Here is a 24556-nt window from a genome sequence, read left to right as displayed (position 1 = left end):
ACGCTTCGATGTTTGGAGTGGGGGCAGTGCTGAGCCAAGTTGGAGCAGATGGCGGAGAACACCCCTTAGCTTACTTGAGCCGAAAGTTGTTGCGCCGTGAAGTAAGCTACGCCACCATCAAATAAGAATGCCTGGCCGTGGTGTGGGCCCTCAAAAAGTTGCAGCCGTACCTGTATGGACAACCTTTTTCCTTACTCACAGATCACAACCCGTTGGTGTGGCTGAACCGTGTGGCCGGGGACAATGCCAGGCTGCTGCGCTGGAGTTTGGCGCTGCAGCCCTTCGACTTTACAATCCATTACCGCCCAGGGAAACAAAACGGTAACGCCGACGGGTTGTCCAGACAAACAGAACTTGAAAAGTGATCTGTGAGTACTTCCCCGGACATCCCCAAGCCGATCCGTTGGGATCAGACTGTGTATGCCGGCTTGGTTCTGGAGGAGCATTGTGGCAAACCTAGCCACTTCTGGACTATAATGTAAGAAAGGTTGTCTATAGGCTGTATTGTGTGCTATGTATATGTGACAGACCCTTCGGTCAGAACTAAAGAGTTAACTGTGTTCAGCTATTCTCTAACGACAAGGTTACTAGCCTCAGCTATTGTGTACTGTCATTAAAGTTAGTGATAAACATTCCATTGTTTAATCACCTCTAGAGAGCAGACGCCTAGGTGATAAGAAAAGCCAAGTGTGTCTTGTGTCTAAGTTGTTATCTGCTAAGTAAGGTAATTCTATTGTGGCATGTCAAAGGGCGTTTGCTCTCTGTCTAATGTACAGGATTCTTTCAACCCCCCAGCTGGGGTCAGATCTGCATAAATACTAGGCATAGCCTTTTTAATAAATATCATTCTGTTTAAACCTGAAAACTGGCTGGGTCGTGAGTTATTGACTCCCAAACTGTGTTTCGTCCGGTTATTGGGAGTATTTTAATATTGCCCTCCGCTACATCCATACATAGGTTTTAAATGTTCATAGACGTTTTTAAGCGTGTTTGGGAAAAAATTGTGTGCTTTTATTTCTTAAAGGCACAGTACTCAGTTTTTTTTGCAAAATTGTTTTTGTTAATAAATAAACTATTTACCAACTGTTGTGGTTATTACTACTTTGTTCAACATGTCTGACATTGAGGAAACTCATTGTTCTATATGTTTAGAAGCCATTGTGGAACCCCCTCTTACATTGTGTACCTCTTGTACTGATAGAGCCTTACAATGTAAGGAACATATTTTAGGAAATGAAAGTGTGTCTAAGGATGATTCTCAGTCTGAAGAGAATCAGGATATGCCATGTAATTTTCCTCAAGTGTCCCAACTTTTAACACCCACACAAGTGACACCTAGTACATCTAGTGCGTCTAATTCTTTTACTTTCCAAGATATAGCTACAGTTATGTCAACTACTCTCAATGAGGTATTTTCTAAACTGCCAGGTTTGCAGGGTAAACGCAGTAGGCCAGGTATTAATGTAAATACTGAACCCTCTGATGCTTTATTAACTATTTCCGATGTACCCTCACAATGCTCTGAATTGGGGGTTAGGGAATTATTGTCTGAGGGAGAAATTTCAGATTCAGGGAATATATCACCTCAGACAGATTCGGACTTAGCGTCCTTTAAATTTAAACTTGAACACCTTCGTCTGTTACTCAGGGAGGTCCTAGCAACTCTGGATGATTGTGAACCCATTACAATTACTCCCAGAAAAATTGTGTAAGATGGATAAATATCTAGAAGTTCCTACTTACACTGATGTTTTTCCGATTCCCAAAAGAATTTCAGAAATTGTTAGAAAGGAATGGGATAGACCAGGTATACCGTTCTCTCCCCCTCCTAATTTTAAGAAAATGTTTCCCATATCAGATACCATTAAGGACTCTTGGCAAACGGTCCCTAAGGTGGAGGGAACAATATCTACTCTAGCTAAGCGTACAACTATACCTATTGAACATAGTTGTGCTTTCAAAGACCCTATGGATAAAAAATTAGAGGGTCTTCTAAAGAAATTATTTATTCACCAGGGTTTCTTGTTACAACCTGCTGCCTGCATTGTTCCAGTAACTACAGAGGCGGCTTTCTGGTTTGACGCCCTTGAAGAGTCTCTAAAAGTAGAGACGCCCCTAGAAGACATTTTGGACAGAATTAAAGCTCTCAAACTAGCTAATTCTTTTATCACTGATGCTGTTTTTCAGATTACTAAATTAGCAGCAAAAAATGCAGGTTTTGCAATATTGGCGCGCAGAGGGCTATGGTTAAAATCGTGGTCTGCTGATGTATCATCAAAGTCTAAACTGTTAACTATTCCTTTCAAGGGTAAAACTCTGTTTGGCCCTGAATTGAAGGAAATCATTGCAGACATTACTGGAGGTAAAGGCCATGCCCTACTTCAAGATAAACCTCTTAGGAAGGGTAAACAAAATAATTTTCGTCCCTTTCGAAATTTCAGAGAAGTACCCTCTGCATCCCCTTCCACCAATAAGCAGGAAGGAAATTTTGCTCAGTCCAAGTCTGTCTGGAGACCTAATCAGACCTGGAATAAGGGTAAACAAGCCAAAAAGCCAGCTGCTGCTACAAAAACAGCATGAAGGGCCAGCCCCCAATCCGGGACCAGATCTAGTAGGGGGCAGACTTTCTCTCTTTGCTCAGGCTTGGGCAAGGGATGTACAGGATCCCTGGGCATTAGAAATTGTGACCCAGGGGTATCAACTGGAATTCAAAAATGTTCATCCAAGAGGGAGATTTCATCTTTCACGTTTGTCTGTAGACCAGACAAAAAGAGAGGCGTTCTTACATTGTGTAAAAGACCTCTATTCCATGGGAGTAATTTGTCCAGTTCCAAAACTGGAACAGGGACAGGGGTTTTACTCAAACCTTTTCATGGTTCCCAAAAAAGAGGGAACTTTCAGACCTATTTTGGATTTAAAGTTCCTGAACAAATTTCTCAGGGTTCCATCTTTCAAGATGGAGACTAAACGAACAATCTTACCAATGATCCAGGAGGGTCAATATATGACCACTGTGGACCTAAAGGATGCGTACCTTCACATTCCTATCCACAAGGATCATCATCAGTTTCTAAGGTTTGCTTTTCTGGAAAAGCATTACCAGTTTGTGGCCCTTCCTTTTGGGTTGGCCACAGCTCCAAGAATCTTCACAAAGGTGCTAGGGCCCTTCTAGCGGTCCTCAGGCCGTGGGGCATAGCAGTGACGCCCTATCTGGATGATATTTTGGTTCAGGCGTCAACTTATCATCTAACCAAATCTCACATGGACATCGTGCTGTCCTTTCTAAGAACTCACGGTTGGAAATTGAATATAGAAAAGAGTTCTCTTATTCCACAAACGAGAGTTCCATTCTTAGGAACTCTGATTGACTCGGTAGACATGAAAATAATCCTGACGGAGGTCAGAAAATCAAAGATTCTAAATACTTGCCGAGCTCTTCAGTCCATTCCTCGGCCATCAGTGACGCAGTGTATGAAGTTCATTGGATTAATGGTAGCAGCGATGGACATCGTCCCGTTTGCTCGCTTTCATCTCAGGCCACTGCAACTATGCATGCTCTGACAGTGGAATAGGGATTATGCAAATTTATCTCCTCAGATAAATCTGGATCAAGAGACCAGAGACTCTCTTCTTTGGTGGTTGTCACAGGATCATCTGTCTCAGGGAATGTGCTTCCGCAGGCCAGCATGGGTAATCGTGACAACGGACGCCAGCCTCTTGGGCTGGGGTGTAGTCTGGAATTCCCTGAAGGCTCAGGGAACTTGGACTCCAACGGAGTCTCAGTTGCCAATCAATATTCTGGAACTGAGAGCAATTTTCAATGCGCTTCAGGCATGGCCTCAGCTGGCTCTGACCAAGTTCATAAGATTCCAGTCGGACAATATCACGACTGTAGCATATATCAATCATCAAGGGGGAACAAGAAGTTCTCTTGCAATGATAGAGGTATCAAAGATAATCCGATGGGCAGAGATTCACTCTTGCCATCTATCAGCAATCTACATCCCAGGAGTAGAGAACTGGGAGGCGGATTTTCTAAGTCGTCAGACTTTTCATCCAGGGGAGTGGGAACTCCATCCGGAGGTATTTGCATCATTGATTCATCAATGGGGCAAACCGGAATTGGATCTGATGGCATCTCGACAGAATGCAAAACTTCCTCGCTACGGGTCCAGGTCAAGGGATCCCCAGGCTCTACTGATAGATGCGCTAGCAGTACCTTGGTCGTTCAACCTGGCTTATGTGTTTCCTCCTTTCCCTCTCCTGCCTCGTGTGATTGCAAGAATCAAACAGGAGAGAGCTTCAGTAATTCTAATAGCGCTTGCGTGGCCATGCAGGACTTGGTATGCGGATCTGGTGGACATGTCTTCTCTGCCACCACAGAAACTACCATTGAGACAAGACCTTCTCATTCAAGGTCCGTTCCAACATCCAAATCTAAATTCTCTGCAGCTGACTGCCTGGAGATTGAACGCTTGATCTTATCTAAGCAGGGATTCTCTGAGTCGGTCATTGATACTCTGATTCAGGCTTGCAAGCCTGTCACTAGAAAGATTTACAATAAAATATGGCGTAAATATCTTTATTGGTGTGAATCCAAGGGTTACTCATGGAGTAAGATTAGGATTCCTAGGATCTTGTCCTTTCTCCAAGAAGGATTGGAAAAAGGATTATCTGCTAGTTCTCTAAAAGGACAAATTTCTGCTTTGTCAATTTTATTACACAAGTGTCTGGCGGATGTCCCAGACGTTCAGTCTTTTTGTCAGGCTTTAATCAGAATCAAGCCTGTGTTTAAGTCTGTTGCTCCACCATGGAGTCTGAATTTAGTTCTTAAGGTTCTTCAAGGGGTTCCGTTTGAACCCATGCATTCCATAGATATTAAACTGTTATCTTGGAAGGTTTTATTTTTAGTTGCTATCTCTTCTGCTCGAAGAGTTTCTGAGCTTTCTGCTTTACAATGTGATTCGCCTTATCTTATATTCCATTCTGATAAGGTGGTTTTATGTACTAAACCTGGATTCCTTCCTAAGGTTGTTTCAGATAAGAATATTAATCAGGAAATTGTTGTTCCTTCCTTGTGTCCTAATCCTTCTTCTAAGAAGGAACATCTATTACATAACTTGGATGTGGTTCGTGCTTTAAAGTTTTACTTGCAAGTGACCAAGGATTTCAGACAAACATCCTCTCTTTTTGTTGTTTATTCTGGAAAACGTAAAGGTCAAAAAGCTACGGCTACCTCTCTCTCTTTTTGGCTGAAAAGCATAATCCGCCTGGCATATGAGACTGCTGGACAGCAGCCTCCTGAAAAAATTACGGCTCATTCTACTAGAGCTGTGGCTTCCACATGGGCTTTCAAAAACGATGCTTCTGTTGAACAGATTTGTAAGGCTGCGACTTGGTCCTCCCTTCATACTTTTTCCAAATTTTCCAAATTTGATACTTTTGCTTCTTCTGAGGCTATTTTTGGGAGAAAGGTTCTTCAAGCAGTGGTGACTTCCATTTAGGTTCCTGTCTTGTCCCTCCCTTTCATCCGTGTCCTAAAGCTTTGGTATTGGTATCCCACAAGTAAGGATGAAACCCGTGGACTCGGCATATCTTGTAAAAGAAAAGGAAATTTATGCTTACCTGATAAATTGATTTCTTTTACGATATGCCAAGTCCACGGCCCACCCTGTCATTTTACGACAGGATTTATTTTATTTTTTCAAAACTTCAGTCACCTCTGCACCTTTTAGCTTTTCCTTTCTCTTCCTATACCTTCGGTCGAATGACTGGGGGGAGGAGTTATGGGAGGAGCTATGTAACAGCTCTGCTGTGGTGCTCTTTGCCACTTCCTGTTAGCAGGAGGTTAATATCCCACAAGTAAGGATGAAACCCGTGGACTCGGCATATTGTAAAATAAATCAATTTATCAGGTAAGCATAAATTTCCTTTTTTTTAAAAAAAAGTAAAACATATAATTTTTTTCCAAAAGGGAATACATTGGAGGCAGAATTATTATATTTATCTATTATTATAATTCACAGATTATAAAATTGCCATTAGGAGATATTCACCCTATGTTCACACATTCCACAACAAGAGAATTTAATAATATGAACCTAAAGTTCATTAAAAATTCATTAAGTCAGAATAATTTTAATTGTGAAAATATAACTTCTGATATGCGGGATTGAAAATTTGTCCCCAATTGAACAAAATATATTATCAGAATAATAACAACTCACAAATCCAGATAGACCTAAGGGTCACCAGAATTCTAATTTTCATTCCTTTCGCAACTTCAAAGGACAAAAGTCTTGCTCCTCTTCTTCATGGATGTCCAGTCAACCTTGGAATAAGGGGAAACAATCCACGTGTCACACTAAAGCAGTTTGGATCACAGCTGTAAACCTATGTGGTAAATGTTTCACTGTAGCGTCTGTATTCTGTGGTATTTAAGATAACAGATGAGGCTAGTAGTGAGAGAATAATGATAATTGTCAGTATAACAACAAATCAGCTGATTGTACTGATTGTTGTAAAAGATGAATCTCCTTAGAGGATTCCTGCTCCATTCCTATCAAATAGTGAGCTGGAATAGATAATTCCGAATTTATGACACTGTCCCTTTAAATGATCACTAACTTCGCTTGCAAACTTGAAGAGAATGCAGTCCAGTGATTTCTCCCTTCTGCAGGATATGCGGTGGACACACTGAGTACCCAGGGAGCAGCTACAACTTAGTCAGGGCTGACAGTGATTTCACAGTGTTACGGCACTTTGTTGTTACTTATGTACCTGCAAATGTATGAACTCAGACTGCTGCGTGACAGAGAGGTGCCACTTACAATGCAGAGATGATGTGTAGCGTTCCTGTTAAGTGCTGTGAAGCTCCTAGCTGAACCGCTCTACAGCTGATCGGCTTGCGGTCATGTGTTCGCTACGTCACAGGAGAGGAAATCGGAATTCGGTGGAGCTCAGTAACGGCAGTGACCGGCTTCGTAGTGTGTGAGTCTGTGGTTAGCAATACCTTGGGAATTGATGCACAGTGTCCGTGGGGTGAACAGCCAAGTGCTGTTGTAAACAGAATCCGGATGTATTCGTATGGTTGCAGTTGGGGTGAATTATAAAAGTATCTGCACAATTTAATACAGATTTGATTTTAAGTGAATTGTAAATCCTTGTAGCAAGGATATCAAAGATGAGATGCCTCACTTAGTTAAAGTTGATAGGTTAGGAGTGAGACACGCTCTGGCTCAGCTCACGTTAGGTTACTAACACAAATTACTAAGCACCTGTTTGCTGCTGGGTGGAGGCTTATAAAGGGAAAAGGGGTTTGGCCAAAGGTGTTTCCTGACATCCCAAAACCCCGAGTGTAAGTCAGCATGAAGGGGTCTCCCCTGATCCAGTCTTGGATCAAGTAGGGGGCAGGCTTTCCTTCTTTCAGCAGGCTTGGATCCGCAATGTCCCAGATCCTTGGGTAGTGGAAGTAGTATCACAGGGATACACGATAGGGTTCAAGGGGCAGATTTATCCTGTCAAGGTTATCGGCAAACCAGGTGAAGAGAGAAGCCTTCTTAAGTTGCGTAAAGGATCTTTCTTCTCTTGGATTGATTGTCCCAGTTCCTGTAGCGAAACAGGATCAAGGATTCTATTCAAACCTCTTTGTGGTTCCCAAGAAGGAGGGAACTTTCCGACCCATTTTGGACCTCAAGTGTCTCAACAAATTTCTCAAGGTTCCATCATTCAAGATGGAGACTATATATACTCCATTCTACCCTTGATTCAGGAGGGTCAGTTTATGTCTACCATAGACCTGAAAGATGCGTATCTTCATGTCCCTATAAACAAGGATCATCACCAATTCCTGCGGTTTGCCTTTTTAGACCGACACTTCCAATTTGTTGCTCTTCCCTTAGGCCTTGCCAGGGCTACAACATCACCTCGGTGACATACATCAACCACCAGGGAGGAACTCAGAGTTCATTATCTATGAAGGAGGTAACATATCTGTTCCCTCAGTTTTCTCTCCTTCCTTGAGTCATTGCTCGTATTAAGCAGAAGAGGGTGTCAGTGATTATAGTAGCTCCTATATGGCCTCACAGAATCTGATTCACGGATCTGGTGAAGATGTCATCTCTTCCCCCTTGGAGGTTGCCTTTGAGGAAGGACCTTCTACTTCAGGGTCCGTTCCTCCACCAAAATCTAGATTCTTTGAAGCTGACTTCTTGGAGATTGAACATCTAGTCTTGGCTAGGCGTGGTTTTTCTACGAAGGTCATTGATACCATGCTTCAGGCTTGTAAACCTGTTACTCGCAAGATTTACCAGGTATGGCGTCAATACCTTTATTGGTATGAGGGTTCCTCTAATTTTGTCTTTTCTTCAGGATAGCCTGGAGAAAAGTTTGTCAGTCAGCACTCTGAAGGGTCATATTTCTGCACTGTCTATTCTTTTGCACAAACGTCTGTCAGATCTGCCAGATGTTCAAACTTTTGTGCAGGCCTTGGTCAGAATCAGGCCTGTGTTTAAACCTGTTGCTCCCCCTTGGAGCCTTAATATTGTTCTTAAAGTTCTACAGCAGACCCTGTTTGAGCCTATGCATGCAGTTGATATTAAGTTATTATCTTGGAAAGTTTTGTTTCTCCTTGCTATTTCTTCTGCTTGCAGAGTTTCTGAGCTTTCGGCTCTGCAGTGTGATTCCCCTTACCTTATTTTTCATGCAGATAAGGTGGTTCTTCGTACTAAGTTGGGATTTCTTCCCAAGGTAGTATCGGATCTCAATATCAATCAGGAAATTGTTGTTCCTTCATTTTGTCCTAATTCTTCTTCTCAGAAGGAACGCCTGTTGCATAACCTGGATGTTGTGCATGCTCTAAAATTTTACCTTCACATAACTATAGATTTTCGGCAATCATCTGCCCTGTTTGTTGTTTTCTCTGGTCAGAAGGCCACTTCTACTCTTTCTCTCTGGTTGAGAAGTGTTATCTGGTTAGCTTATGAGACAGCTGGACAACAGCCTCCTGAGAGAATTACGGCTCATTCTACTAGGGCTGTCTCTTCTTCCTAGGCTTTCAAAAATGAAGCATCTGTGGAGCAAATCTGCAAGGCGGCCACATGGTCCTCATTGCATACTTTTACCAAATTCTACAAATTTGATACCATTGCCTTGGCTGAGGCATTCTTTGGAAGAATAGTTCTTCAAGCAGTAGTGCCTTCTGTTTAGGTCCGCCTGTCTTGTTCTCCCTTCCATTCTGTGTCCTCTAGCTTGGGTATTGGTTTCCACTAGTAATTGGAATGGATTTGTGGACTCTCCATGCCATTGGAAAGAAAACAAAATTTATGCTTACCTGATACATTTCTTTCCTGGCATGGAGAGTCCACGACCCGCACTTAATTTGAATTAATTTTTTTATAAACCTCAGGCACCTCTACACCCTTGTGTCATCTTCTTTTTCTATTTTCCTTTGGCTGAATGACTGGGGATTATGGGTAATGGGAGTGACACTTAACAGCTCTGCAGGGGTGTTCTTTGCCTCCTCCTGGTGGCCAGGAGTTGAATTCCCACTAGTAATTGGAATGGATTCGTGGACTCTCCATGCCAGGAAAGAAAGAAATTTATCAGGTAAACATAAATTTTGTTTTTCTTAATGTAAATGTAAAGTTTCACGAATGAGTGCCCGTTTTTTAAAAATACTTTTAAAAACAGGGGCAATTTCATTCATGAAACTTTACATTACAGCTTTTTTTTTTAAATACTTACCATTTTCTTTAGCAAACCCAGACCGGTGATCCTCCGCCCAGCAGATCCTCTGTACTTACCTCAGCAATGACGAAACCGGCTTCCTCCAATCATGGCGTGCACCCCAGAGCACCCATCTCGTGAGGCCATGCCGTGATTGGAGGAAGCCGGTTTCGTTATTGCTGAGGTAAGTACAGAGGATATGCGGGGCGGAGGATCGCCGGTCTGGGTTTTCTAAAGAAAATGGTAAGTATTTTAAAAAAAACGCTGCAATGTAAAGTTTCATGACTGAAATTGCCCCTGTTTTTAATAGTATTTTTAAAAAACGGGCACTCATTCATGAAACTTTACATTCACTTTAAGAAAATTAAAAATCCAGAACTGTTCTTCATCAATAGACACCGGCCAAGAATCTACTTTAAAATGAGGTGTTCTGTATTATTTTTTTTTCCGAAAAATTATTGCTAATTATTCACGTTTTTGAAAACATTAGTGAGGAAAAGGAATTTACAAATGACCAATGTGTCCTGAGCATGCAAATGAATACACCCAATAAATAGACAGTATGTGATAGGTCTGCACAAAGATTCTCTTTTCATAACTTAATTAAAACATGCCATCTTGTAGTTATCAGGACTTAAACTTCAGACCCACTTTATCACAGAAAGTATGTATTTCCTACAGTTACACACCTTAGGGAATATACAATTCCGCAAAAGAACTTCAAACATTCAGAGATTGGCTTCAGTTATCAGTGATCTTTATTTATTTAAACAAAAATGCAGCCCAATGTCTCCTGCAGGCATAGATATCAAAGAAGCATGTGTTTTTAACCCCATGACTACCACAGTCCACAGACTTGCAATATTTTGTACAATTGCACAAGAATTGTGTTTTCATGATGGAACTTAAATGCTCTCCTTTAGTTCTCAGGGTTTCAATATTTTACACATACTACAGTATATAACCCCATTAAAATATACATTTCCTAAACTTAACATCTTAAAGAATTTAAAATTCCACAAAAGGTCTTCATCAGTGGAAATACTTACCCTGTGATTGATTTTAAAAATATCCAGCTTTTTTTATATTCTTGGCAAATTCCTTAGTAGTAGTATAAACAGTGGGAAAATATGAATTCCCCTTCCTGTGTCACTCTTCTGTGTGGAAGGCTACTTACAAATTGGTGCAGAATTTAAGGTGCAGTGCTTCACTGGGTAATGATTTTAACAGAATTTATTTTTCTTTTGCTTTTAGGACTTGGAGCAGAAACTTGACCTCTGCACATCCAGTACGCGAAGACTCATTGAGAGATATTACGAGCAGATGATCCAGCACCAGGTAACAGACTGAAGGTCACAAACATTTTGCTAATATAAACTGTGGGCCTATATCAATTGGTGATCGGGCTAGGATGTTCCACAGTAGACAAGTTCATATACACAGTCAGCAGAGTAGACAGGAGGATTTAGCAAGATGATGTAGCCAATTTACTGGAGTGGGAGGCAATCGCCAACATCATGAGATAAACTGGAGGGCACAAATGTAGCTAGCCATTTTCCTGTGGAATTCACAGGCAATGCAACTAGAACATGATACCAGCATGTGAGATAAATATTGTTCATAAAGTCCAGAGTAGCAAATGAAATCCCACAGTGACAACTCTGGTCTCTTGTTCTCTTTGCCATCTATATCATCAGGTGGAATGTAGCTCCGAGCGATATGGAGCAGTCACTGTGAAGGCTTGCTACTTGCCTGCTGAGCAGAAACTTCGTATTGAGGTTCTCAATGCTGTTAATCTTATTCCCATGGACTCAAATGGTGAGTGGTGTTGGAAAGCATGACATAGCAAGTGGGGCTCTTCTATATAATCGCTCTACAGTGCAGCTCCATAATTGTTCTCCATCCCATACAGGAAGCAGTGACCCGTTTGTCCAACTGACTTTGGAGCCCAAACATCTGTTTCCTGCAGTAGAGCCACGGAGCACCCAAATAAAAAAGACTGAGTTAAACCCTCTGTATGATGAAACCTTCGACTTGTGAGTTACCTAAAGAATTCTGCTGCCATAGGGATGGGTGCTATAGACTCTGCAGTTGGGCTTTAACATATTTTGGATAAATAAAAGGCCCCACTTATTTAGTGATGAAATACCACCTATTTTTCTTAATTCTCCTACTATTAGTTATAATTGACTCTATACTGTTTGGTTAATGGTGACCTGAAGTTGGGAGCTAAGCTAGTTATACCATCTCTTGTACACAGCTTGGTGACCCAAGACCAGTGCCAGGTTTCTGGAGCCTGCCTTCTGCTTACTGTCTTTGACTATGACACACTGCTAACCAATGACCTGGAAGGAGAGGCTTTCCTGGCCCTCGCTGATATGCCTGGCCTACACGGAAAGCCACAAGAACAGGGAGACTCTATGACCCGCGTACCACAGAAGAGGTTGCCTCTCACACACCCAAACTCCAACGGTCAGTGTCCATTTTCAATTTGCATATTTTAATTTTAGGGAGAGAGTGTGTGTGTGGGCTCAGAAAAACTACAAGAACTTTATTTATAGTGGTAAAGTTACATAGACTATAACAATTTTAAGAATTAGAGGCAGTTAGCTCATTGTTCTTTCCACATATTTGTGCATCCATATTTACATGTGTATATGTTCATTTAGTTAATGTGTACTTGTTAAGGCAACAAGTGAGTACTCCTATACCTTACAGTGCAGGGAATTGACGTGTTTTATAGAATTGACAGGAAACAGCAACACACTTATATAGTACTGGGAGAGTACACATAGTTACCTCCAGATAGCATGCCCCCAATGTGGTGATGAGAGGAACTCTAGCATGGTGCAGTGCAATGATAGTGCTTGCCCAAAGTATGGTGCAGTAAGATGAAACCAAAGCATGGGCACTAATGTGGTGTAGAGATTAGGCCTTACACAGTACAGGGATATGATAGCCTATGCTGATAGTATGGTGTTGATAGATTACATCCTAACAAGGCCAGTAATGTGGTGTAGAGACGAGGCCTTTCACAGCCCAGGGCTATAATAGCATATGGTCAAAATATGGTGCCGAATGATGACATCATACCATGGCCACTAATGTGCTGTGGAGAGGAGCACCCACATGGTGCAAGGAGATGAAATCTCATGCTCAAAGTACAGTGCAGTAATATGAGCACAAATAGTAACTTAAAAAAGAAAAAACTGAAAAATAATTAAACAAAGATGCCTAGACAGGTTAAAGCACAACCACAGCTCAGTTTAAGCGTTTATGTAATTATTTAGCTCTTTTTTGCTCATATTACAAGTCCAAAGTTATTTTTTATCACTCAAGTGATAGCCTTGAGCGCTGTAACATCTGCATGTCAGGGCCTGTTATTTTTAATATATTTATTAATGACTTGGAGCAAGGATTAAATAGCAACATCTCTATTTTTGCAGATGATACAAAGTTGTGTAAGGTCATTAGGTCATGGTAGGATGAACTTGCTTTACAAGGGGATCTACAAAAAAATAGAAGAATGGACAGGTAAATGGAAAATGAGATTTAGTACTGGAAAAAGCAAGGTTCTACATTTTGGAAGTAAAAATAAGCAGGCAATCTACTATGTAAATGGGACTAGATTTAGCCAAACAGAGGAGGAAAGGGATTTGGGAGTAGTAATAGATAACAAACTAAAGATAAGTGCACAATGCAGGGCAGCGACTTTTAAGGCTAATAAGATACTAGAGGCATTGAGGCAAGGGAGGAAAGCATAATTCTGTCACTATATAAATCCCTGGTAAGACCTCACCTTGAGTATGGAGTGCAGTTCTGGGACCGATCTAAAAAAAAGACACTGCAGACTTAGAAAAAGTTCAGAGAAGGGCCACAAAGCTAATAAGGGGAATGGAGAATTTAAGCTATCAGGAGAGGTTTGCCAAACTGGGTCTGTTTTCTCTAGAACAAATCTGCTTGAGATGTGACATGATTACTTTATATAAGTACTAGTTGATAAGTCTGCCCAGGGGGCAGTCTGTGTGTTAAAAATGCAACCTTCCAAGCTACCAAAATAATAAAATTAAACCTAAACTAATAATTGTATAAAAATAAAAAAATCCCCCGTAAAATAAAAACACCCCCTAATCTAATGCTAAACTACCAATAGCCCTTAAAAATAAACAAAGTCCCCCCTAACAGTAAAACCCCCCACCCACCAAACCCCCCCCAAAATAAAAAAAAACTAACACTAATAAACCTAAACTACCCATTGCCCCTAAAGTGGAATTTGTATGGGCATTACCCTTAAAAGGGCATTCAGCTCTTTTTCATCACTGCCCTTAAAAGTGCATTCAGCTCTTTTTGAAATTGCCCAATTAACCCTAATCTAAAAAAATAAACCCCCCCCCAAAAAAAAAAAAAAAATGAAACTAAAGCCCTAAATAGGTACTCACGGTTTCAGAAGTCCGGCAGAGAAGGTCTTCTTCTTCTAGGCGGGTCCATCATCTTCATCCACAGCAAAGGCTGCACGGAGCGGAGGTCAAGAGGGGTCTTACCCGATGTGGCGATCCTCGGCGGTGGTCATCTGTGGCGGCATCGGCGGTCCTCGGCGGCATGGAGGCTCCTCTTCATACAATGTCCGTTGTATACTGAATATTGAATGCAAGGTAACACAATCAATTTGGGGTACCTTGCTATTGGCTGAATTTTTCAAAACAGCCAATAGGATTAGAGCTACTGAAATCCAATTGGCTGTTCAAATCAGCCAATACGATTTCAGTAGGTCTCATCCTATTGATTGATTTTGAAAATTTCAGCCAATAGAAATGCAAGGTACCCCAATAAATATGGGGTGCCTTGAATTTAATCTTCAGTGTACGGCGGACGATCGCATGAAGAGGAACCTCCACGCCTTCGCTGAGGACTGCCACCGCCAAGGATCGCCACATCTGGGAGGACCACTCCGGACCTCCGCACTGCGCCGCCTTCGCTGTGGATGAAGATGATGGAGCCCCCTGGAAGAAGACCTTCTCTGCTGGACTTCTGTAAACGTGAGTACCTATTTGGGGCTTTAGTGTTAGTTAGTTAGTTGTTTTTTTGTGGGGGGGTTTTGTTTTTTTAATTAGGTTTTATTGGGCAATTTGCAAAATAGCTGAATGTCCTTTTAAGGGCAGTGAAAAAGAGCTGAATGCCCTTTTAAGGGCAATGCCTATACAAATGCCCCTTTAGGGGCAATGTGTAGTTTAGGTTTATTAGTGTTAGGGTTTTTTTTATTTTGGGGGTTTGGTGGGTGGGGGTTTTACTGTTAGGGGGACTTTTTTTTTATTTTTAATGTAAAAGAGCTGATTTCTTTAGGACAATGCCCTACAAAAAGCTTTTTAAGGGCTATTGGTAGTTTAGTCTTAGATTAGGGGGTGTTTTTATTTTGGGGGGGGCTTTTTTATTTTCATAGGGATTAGGTTTATTTTTTTTATTTTGGATAGTGTTGTTTATTATTTTTTGTAATGTTAGCCTTTTTTATTTTCTGTAATTTTATATTAATGTAATGTCATTTTTAAATTTTAAATGTAATGTAGTATTTATTTTATGTAATTAAGGGGTTAATTTAGGGGGTGTTAGGTTAGGGGGGCTTAGTTTTGCGTTGTGGGGGTTGGCGGTTTAGGAGTTAATAGGTAAATTAGGTTTAATTTGGTTAGGTGTTTTTTTTTTAATACTTATTGCAGGCGTTTTTTTTTTTTTTGGTAATGCTCCATTTGCCTTTGCGGCATTCCGGTGGATTCCGAAAATGGCAGGGTGGTGTCCCTTAAAACTTACTAGATCTTCATTGCCACTAAAGGAAGCCAATTTTTCTATAGGCTGCTCAACGGACCTATCGATCCTCCCAGAGCCACCAATGTCCACACTGGGTCATTCAACGAGTACAGGATACCCCTTCAGGCATAAGCATCAATAAAAACACAGGCTGAAAAATCCATCTGTCAAGCCACAACAGGTGCAGGGACTTTCCCAATCAAACAAGGGAAAGTGCAGCGGAAGCTCCGGAAAAAAACAGCCAGGCTAACGCTAGCTAATAGCATGGTGACATTAACCAATTCTACACGCGTTTCACCCTAAGCCAGTTGCTCTCAGGGCTTATTCAGGCATAATTAGTTGCTCAAGGCATCATCCGTTCAGTTTATATGTGCATCCCTGGGTGAAATTAACTATTTGCTGCCCTTATATGTTTGCTTACCATCAAAAAAGATTTGTTCTGTGTACTATTTACATATTTAAAGGGACACTGAACACAAATTTGTTCTTTTGTGATCCACATAGAACATGCAATTTTAAGCAACTTTCTAATTTACTCCTATTATCAAATTTTCTTCATTCACTTGGTATCTTTATTTGAAATGCAAGAATGTAAGTTTAGATGCCGGCCCATTTTTGGTGAACAACCTAGGTTGTTCTTGCTGATTGGTGGATAAATTCACCCACCAATAAACAAATGCTGTTCAGAGTCTGAACCAAAAAAATAGCTTAGATGTCTTCTTTTTCAAATGAAGATAGCAAGAGAACGAAGAAAATTTGATAATATGAGTAAATTAGAAAGTTGCTTAAAATTGCTGCTCTATCTGAATCACAGAAGAAAAAAATTGGGTTCAGTTTCCCTTTAAGCTGTTGACAATGGCAGCAATAAACATCAATTAATGAACTATACAAACCCCTTACCTATTCACATAATTTATTACTTATTTATTACAAATCTCAGTACTTGTAAAGATAAACACATAATAGTATAATCTACATATTTATACTATTAAAATTGACATTACCAAAATTGAAAATATTGAATTTTGTAATAATACCAATATACATCAATTAGTTAAACAGGGAGCATAATGCAGTTCTGCATTTAACCCCTCAGGATGTAGGGTGTCCAAATTGTGGATACCTATACATTCAGATCTCAGGAGTAAATTATCCTAGTCATAACCCCTCTCAGAGATATCAATTAATTCCAAATCCATGAATCTGGTTTTACTAGTTTGCTTAATATGGGGCTGCTGGGTAAGGGTCACTTTTTATTTCTAAAAATGTGGTAAATATATATATATATATATATATATACACAATATTATTCACCCCTAAACTACCTAGTATGCCCACTGCTTTTGCAAAGAATGAATTTCATATCATGATTGTTGATGCAAAACTGATAATGCACCTTAAAAGAGCAAGTAGATAACATTATTAACCCAAGCCCTGGGAGAAAGTGGAAAAAGCATAATTTTCAGATGTATTTTAAAGCAATAAGACAGCAAAATAAATAATGAACGTGTCTTGCAATTATATTATTCTTTCAATAATTAAACATTGTTATACCTTGTTAGATTCTCAGTATAATGGCCCGATCATGCTTAAGACCATGCTGCGTGTTTTAGGGTTGATGTTTTTATGAAAATGTCATCTTCAGATTTATTAGATAGTTGAGAATTAAAGTATTTTTTGCTTGGACAACCTTTTAAGTTTTTTTAATTTACTTTCTTCCTTTTGGTTCAAAACCTATAAAATCACAACTCATCACCTTACAGGGAGTCTGTTTTCCAGCGTACCTTATGCACAGACATAATTCCACACAATGAATAGTTCTTCAGCCATCTTCTATGATCTGAGAAGCTGAACATATTGGTGTAGGAAGTTACCCATGGAATAACGAATCTGTTGTAAATAAAAGCTCAGGTCTTCCTCTGACATTTAGACAAACAGAATCAAGCAGTGGCTTTCTTGCTTAGTGCGTGTTAGATAAATACACATCTATGGTATAAGTAAATACATATAACACAGACACATAAACTAACTATTCTGTTTATTACCAAAGCAAAATCAATGTTCATATAATAGCATATATACAGTCTGGTTATAGTACATGTATCCAGGGCCGTCTTTAATATTGACTGAACCCTAGGCAAAAATTTTCTTGCCCCCCCACCCCATACAATTTCGCTCTCTACCAAAACATCCCAAAAAACAACTAAATCAATTTTTTTTTTTTAATTATTAGCCCAGCAGTGGATCATCCACTGCTGGGCTAATCATTTTAAAAAAAATGAAATAAATTGCAATATGTGAAACTGGACCTAAGCAGTATTAATAAGTAAATAAATAAATTCCTCCACTGTGGATTAATTTAATATTCTTTTGAATGTGATTCTGGTGTGAGGTTAGCTGGTTAAAGAGATTTAGGGCAGCCAACAGGAGCAAAGCAAGGTAAAGACTGAGGAGGAAGCATTGAGGTGCTAACAAATATAAGTTTACTGACTGGAACAGCAGAACTACTATGGGAAGCTGTAAAATCTGAGACAGAGAGAAAACAAAAACTATAAAAATAAACCTTACATTAATGTGTTAGCATGACACTATACATCAGCCACAGCAGCACATGTCACTTCTTTGCTAGGAACAAGTTCCCTCTCACCTGCACTAGACAATGCTGCATGGGGAGGGGTGTGTGTGCACTCACTTATTCTTCCCACTGACACCTTTCTACAAAGCACTGTTCCCCTAACAAACTTCAGTTAGTTGATCTTAGGGCCACAGCAGAAAGAGCAGGGCTAAGGGGACCAGCAGACTGGATGCTGTCTCTCCAAGGCTGCATGGATACAGTGTGAGATGAGTCACACAGCCTCAGACTGAAGAGAGCAGTGTATGCAGCTGCACAGATGCTCAAATCCTCACGTCCCTGCCGCTCCAGCTTTCTGCTGCATGCGCCTACAGTCAGACCTACCCAAAAAACAATCCCACACAACCAGAGCAGTTACCTGGTAACAGTGGTAACCCCAGTAGGACCTTTTCTGTTGCAGTGGGAATGGCTGGATGCCGAGTTAGGGCTTTGCATTCAGTGCTGCACAGTGCACATCTAAAACAGCACATGGCAATAGCTTGGCATGTCACATGACACCGGCACGGTCTGGCACAGTTTAAATTTTTTTTTTTATATAAGCAGAGAACTTTTGACTGTGACAGTATTAGGACTGAATGTGTGTGTTCCCCATGTCACATCAGCAGTCTGGTATGAACCATAAAAAAAAAAGGACTCTTGGGCCCCTCAACAGAAACTGGGCCCTGGGCAGCTGCCCCTTTTGCCCTGTGTTAAAGACGGCCCTGCATGTATCATACAGCAAACACAACATGACTTCCGATTGTAGATTTATTGCCATCTTGAACATTCCAGTTGGTCACATAAAAACATTCTATAGTATTATCATACAGTGATGTACACACCTAGGGCTGCGACCTCGGCCATGTTTTCCTGGACACTTATGATTTAGACATTCCGCAAGGTAAGATGGTGGAACATGTATTGTGAGAATTCATGTTCCTTCCTGCACACCCTACAGCATGTGTAACTCATAAGTCTGAGGTGGCAGCCCTATATACACCATAAAGAAGAGATAGGAATGATGTCACATGATTACAAATTCATTTAGAGATCTAACTTATATGATACTTAAGAGTTTTGTTCCTCACCTGCTCCTCTACCTTCTCTGCAGGTGAGCAGATTCTGAATCTTCTGGACAACCGCAAGTCTGACAGAGAGGCCGCTACGTTTGTCAAGCTGAGGAGGCAGCGGGCCAAGCAGTCTATGGAACATGAGCGGTGACCAGGAAAGGCAGAGAGACTCCTCAGTAATGAGGGGAAGTTAACCCCAGTAATGCCAGAGAAAGCGGATGTTAACTCCTAATATGCAGGACAAGAGGTGTTAACTTGCATATTTCTAGTGCAGTAGTGTCAACCCTTTTTACGCTCAGAACAAGAAGGGGTTAAACTTTATATTGAGGCTTGCTGGAGAATAAACACTGCAATACTAATGGTGACGCTAACGGCTCAACTGCTGGACAGGAGGTAAACTCTTCAATAACAAGAGAGAAGAGAATGCCTTTAGCAGGAAATTAAGTTAACTATTACAGCACCGGACACTGTGAAGGATGAAAGACTGTTTTAGAGTGGGCAACATAGTATTATTCTGCAAGTCATATGACCATTATTTTATAGTAATAAATGTCTAAACTTACATTTGTTTAATATAAATAATGTTATTTACCACTAAGATTCTCCATTTTCAGATATGAAAGAAAAAACAAGGAAATGTCAAGGAACATTCATATGCAAAGTATATACCAGCACTTAAAGGGACAGTCTTCTCCAGAATTGTTATTGTTTAAAAAGATAGATAATCCCTTTATTACCCATTCCCCAGTTTTGCATAACCAACACTGTTATATTAATACACTTTTTACCTCTGTGATTACCTTCTATCTAAGATTCTAGATTTTAGACAATCAGTGCTGATTCATAAATAACTCCATGGGAGTGAGTACGTTATCTATATGACACACATGAACAAGCACTGTCTAGCTTTGAAAAACTTCCAAAATGCAGATAAGAGGCAGCCTTCAAGGGCTTAGAAATTGACATATGAGCCTACCTAGGTTTAGCTTTCAACAAAGAATACCAAGAGAACAAAGCAAAATGTATCTAAATCATGACTGCCCCTTTAAGGAATGCATTGTAAAAGATCTACATACAAAATAAATGGCTCAAAAGCTTTGCAAATTGTAATTTTGCTAGTATGTAGCCACCGTTTTGCAATCGAGATGTACACCCCTTCAAAAGTCTCTATAGCATATTTATCGTATCTCTTTTTTTCCAACCAATTAGAGGCAGATATAAATAAGCTCCTGCTCTGATCAAGCAATTAGTGTTATTATAAAGTAGGGTCAAAGTCCACACGGCACTGAGGGCTCCCAGGAGTAATGGAAAAACACAATTGTCTGAGGTAAATTAATGAAAAACTTGGCAAAATAAAAAAAAAACAATTTTTTATGTAGAATTACATTTCAAATGTAATGTTTCTTTAAAGGTGATAACAAAATTGGAAATATTAAATGCTCAAGGGTCTGAGGCTCTAAGACCATAAAAACAGACAAAAAAAAATCAAAAAGAAAATGTTATCTTGCATATAACCTCTGCAAAACAGGCAGTGCTGGGAGCTAGCTGACCACATCTGGTGAGCCGAGCAAATAACAAGAGGCATATTTATTCAGCCTCCATTCAGCAGCTAGCTCCCAGAAGTGATTTGCTACTCACGAGCCTATCTAGGTGTCCTTTTCAACAAATTTGAGTAAATTTGATATAAGGATTAAATAGAAAAGCCTCTTAAAATTGCATGCTCTATCTAAGCCATGAGAGATTAATTTTGATTTGCTCCTTTAAATTATAAGGTAGCAAGACAGTGGAATTATAAGAAAGCAGGTGATCCTGGGAAATTTACCCTTAGTGTACATGTAGTTTCAATATAAAACAAGGCAATTTTACTCACAGAAAATAACAATTTACATACGGGTTGTAAAGATATAAATAATACTTTAAGTAAAGACAGAAACAATCGTTTTACTTTGGGCCCTTAAAGTTACAGTAAACACCTTGAACTTTTAATATGAAACCTTTTAGTTATTTGTAGTAAAATAACTTTGCAATATACTTTCAGTATTTATCCCCCCCCCCTATTTACTATAACTAGCTCTGAAAGTTGTGGCATTTTTAATTCTCCGAACTGAAAAAGCACCCTGCTGACTTCTCAAGGCTAACCCTGCTACATATACGTCCCCTAATTGTGCTTTATACTAACAATATAATAGTGGCCAGCCTTGTCAGCAGACTTAAGCCCAGATTGCTTAATCCAAATAAGGCAAATAGTTGGTTGAGTTTGATTATTGAAAAACTATTGCAGCAAACTAGGTGTTAATTTGTTTTAAAAATGTTGTAGCTCATGTGCTATTCTATAGCAGCAGAAATGTCTGAGGGAGGCATAATATATTATAGATAGACACACGCTTTCACATAGAGCGTACAATTTAAGATGTACTACTATCACCATTTTTCTTGATATCCCTTTGTAAAACTGAGCTCTTTTCCATAAGAGCATGGGTAGGCTCAGGAGTGTGCACATGTCTTTAGCCCTATACTGTATGTATATATATATATATATATATATATATATATATAAAACATTGTTACAAACATTGTTGCACACACACTCCATTCATATAGTGCTCAAGAAACCTGAACACTCCTAAGCCTACTGCATGGAAAATAGCTATGTTTTAGCAAAGGTTGCCAAGACAACAAGGTCAATTTAATGACGGAGGTAAATTCAAACTCTTCTTTAAAAATGTAATCTGGTGGATGCTTGATACAATATGTGGGACATAGGGCTAGATTTATAATTGGCAGAAAGTTCTGATAGTTTGCAGGCTCGCTCATTAACTTTGAATTAGTGGATGAAAACCTCCCCGGATTGACAAGCCCAACTGGGTAGGAGGGTGGTATTGCATGAAGTAAATATAGAGAACAAATGTGCCCCACAGGCACAGGTTCACAACACAAATTGATAAATCTAGCCCAAAGCATCTTCCTATCATGGGGAGCAGACAGATGTAAAATTGAGGGAGAAGGCAGACCTACTGCATTTAATAAGTGGGAATAGAAGCATTTGATATAAAACTGATCGGAACATTAAACCCAGGAGTAGGAGACCTAGTCAGAGGTGGAAAAAATGTAATATGGGTGAACAGTCAGAACTGGTAAAGAAGCAGGTGATTTTCAAATGTACGTCATTAGCAAAGGAATGTAGGAAGGTCTGGTTTACACCCACTAAAAAGACCCCTTAAGCCACCACATCCTTTACCACCATTTAAAAGTTTGCAGACAGCTGCCTGACGAATCTCTTGTTCTGGGCACAGTTAAGGGTTGACAGTCTCTCTCCAATGGTTATGATGGAATTCCAGCTGACAAAGAAGATGGGGTACACAGGCTGAATGAAGGATGTTTGGAAGCAGTGGAGGATGGGCATGTTGTCAGACACTTCATGGAAAGATAGAGAGCCACTGTCCCAGTCCAAAAAGATGCCCAGCCTCTCCTGCTGTCTTGTAGCAACAAGTAATTTCTGTTTGTCATGCCAGGCATAGCAGCGGGCACTGGTAAATTCAAGACACCACGATTGTGAATTCCTTCCTGCCAGACAGTGACTCTGGTGCCCTTTACGGGCAATATCACTGTAGGCAACCCCAAAGCTCACTCTGTTGCCAGTAAGATGGACTTCCCAGTAATGCCTCCCTTGCCCCATTGGCTCCCGTGCCATGACCTGAGTATAGTGGTCAAATCGTCCAGAATGGTCTGGATAGTTCTGAGGCTGTAGCTTGCAAAGCACCCGGCGTTCTCCCTGCGTCAAGAACAGGTTACAGTGGGCAGTATCTGGGTCTAGGGTGATTTCCCGGGAATCTGGGAGTGCAAAGTGAAGATGTGCCAGTAAGTAATAAAAAGGAAGAGAACAGAGGTAAGGAGATAGAAAAGAAACTATGTCTTACACTGAAGAAACTCAGCACGTGCTCGCGGGATCAATGGCAGTTGAGGGCTCCCACTTCGATCAGGGGTCAGAGATGGACAGGCAGTGTGTGCGCTCCAAACTGAAAGATTGATAAAGGCAGTTAGTGAGTGTGCACATGCATATGTATACATATAAAGAAATATACAAACATATATACATACACATATACAAATATACACATATACAGTATATATACACCTTTGAGCCCTTCCCAGTTAAACATATTAACAAATATATCCCCTTTAAATATTTTACATACATTAATTGCAATAATATACATATATTTTACATTTGATATGTGTGTATATACTGTATATATATATATATATATATATATATATATATATATATATAAACACACACACATGTAATACTTTATTTTAATGTGTTTTACATATGTTTAGTTATAATTTTATTGTAACCCAACACTTTACTTCGGGTCTCAAGTCATGCTAACATTTTGTAGAACGGTTATTACTTTTAACTTGTAACATGAGTGATGTGTAGTGTGATCATGGTATCCATGGAAAGTATAAGGAGTGCCAAAGGGATCTCTAAACATACTCTGGTTATTCAGTTTCAGCAATACCAGGTTGCGCGCTAAACTTAAAGCGATCCGTCGATATTGCTACTGTACCTTGCGCTCCACTTGTAATCTAGGCCAAGTTTAATTATGCTAAGTAAAATCCTTTCCAATAGTTTCATTATTTATTTCCCCTGTAGTTTAAATCTATAAATGGTAGGTTTTCCAACTCTTGGATGTGTACACTGCAGACTTCACACGTCTAACCTTGCTACATATCTGTCGTTAATTTGCCTCAGTATAGGTGATATAAGTGCAAAACAATACAAGTTCTGCTAACAAAATGACAGTGGCTAGCTGTGTCAACTTCATTAACAAGTTCTGAGTTTTCTCCTCCAAATAAGGCTGGGGGGGGGTGTATTGGCCATTTTGTTTCTTTATAGTAAATAGTCATTTTGTTAGGTTTACATTGTTTTTATGTCCAGTTACATAACATTTATAAAACACCTTAGTTGTAAACAGTAAATCACACTAGTGTGTTGCAGGTTCATGATCGCTTTTATGAGAGCAAGGGAAAAACTAAAGCAGTGGGCTAGATTATAAGTGGCGCGCTATTGTTAGTGCGGGTGGCGATAACCAATATCGTGCCTGCGCTAACTTGCGCACATGTTAAAAATTAAAATAAATTAATTTGCTAAACCGGAAACCAAATTAGTGCGCTTTGGGTTTGCATGAGTGAAGACCTAGGGGTAGATTTACCAAGCAGCGGATGCTGCTATCTACACCCGTACTTTCAGTCTCGCCGGAAATGTAAGTTAAGAAGCAGCGGTCATAACACCGCTGCTCCTTAACTCGTCCGCCACCTCTGAGGCGACAGACAGCAATCAGCACCC

At 40.1% G+C, this 24556-nt stretch overlaps 2 protein-coding genes across 3 annotated transcripts in view; one reads left to right on the top strand and one right to left on the bottom strand.

Moving 5' to 3' along the window:
• The window catches only part of UNC13D (unc-13 homolog D), a 422729-nt gene extending 402964 nt beyond the window's left edge, over positions 1–19765 (top strand). For both annotated transcript variants that reach the window (XM_053709129.1, XM_053709134.1), the window contains exons 29-33: positions 10981–11064; positions 11424–11544; positions 11639–11762; positions 11987–12198; positions 19245–19765. In XM_053709129.1, coding sequence (XP_053565104.1) covers positions 10981–11064; positions 11424–11544; positions 11639–11762; positions 11987–12198; positions 19245–19354 — 651 coding nt within the window. In that variant the 3' untranslated portion in view covers positions 19355–19765. The remainder of the gene's footprint in view (positions 1–10980; positions 11065–11423; positions 11545–11638; positions 11763–11986; positions 12199–19244) is intronic.
• The window catches only part of TRIM47 (tripartite motif containing 47), an 81168-nt gene continuing 74155 nt past the window's right edge, over positions 17544–24556 (bottom strand). Inside the window, 2 exon segments of the mRNA XM_053688671.1 lie at positions 17544–23034; positions 23121–23219. Of these exon segments, the coding sequence (XP_053544646.1) occupies positions 22448–23034; positions 23121–23219 (686 nt within the window). The 3' untranslated portion in view covers positions 17544–22447.

Source organism: Bombina bombina, chromosome 1, assembly GCF_027579735.1.
Source record: "Bombina bombina isolate aBomBom1 chromosome 1, aBomBom1.pri, whole genome shotgun sequence".
Lineage (NCBI taxonomy): Eukaryota > Metazoa > Chordata > Amphibia > Anura > Bombinatoridae > Bombina > Bombina bombina.
The sequence above is the reverse complement of the archived record's forward strand: the minus strand, read 5'-3'. Positions and strand labels throughout refer to the sequence as shown.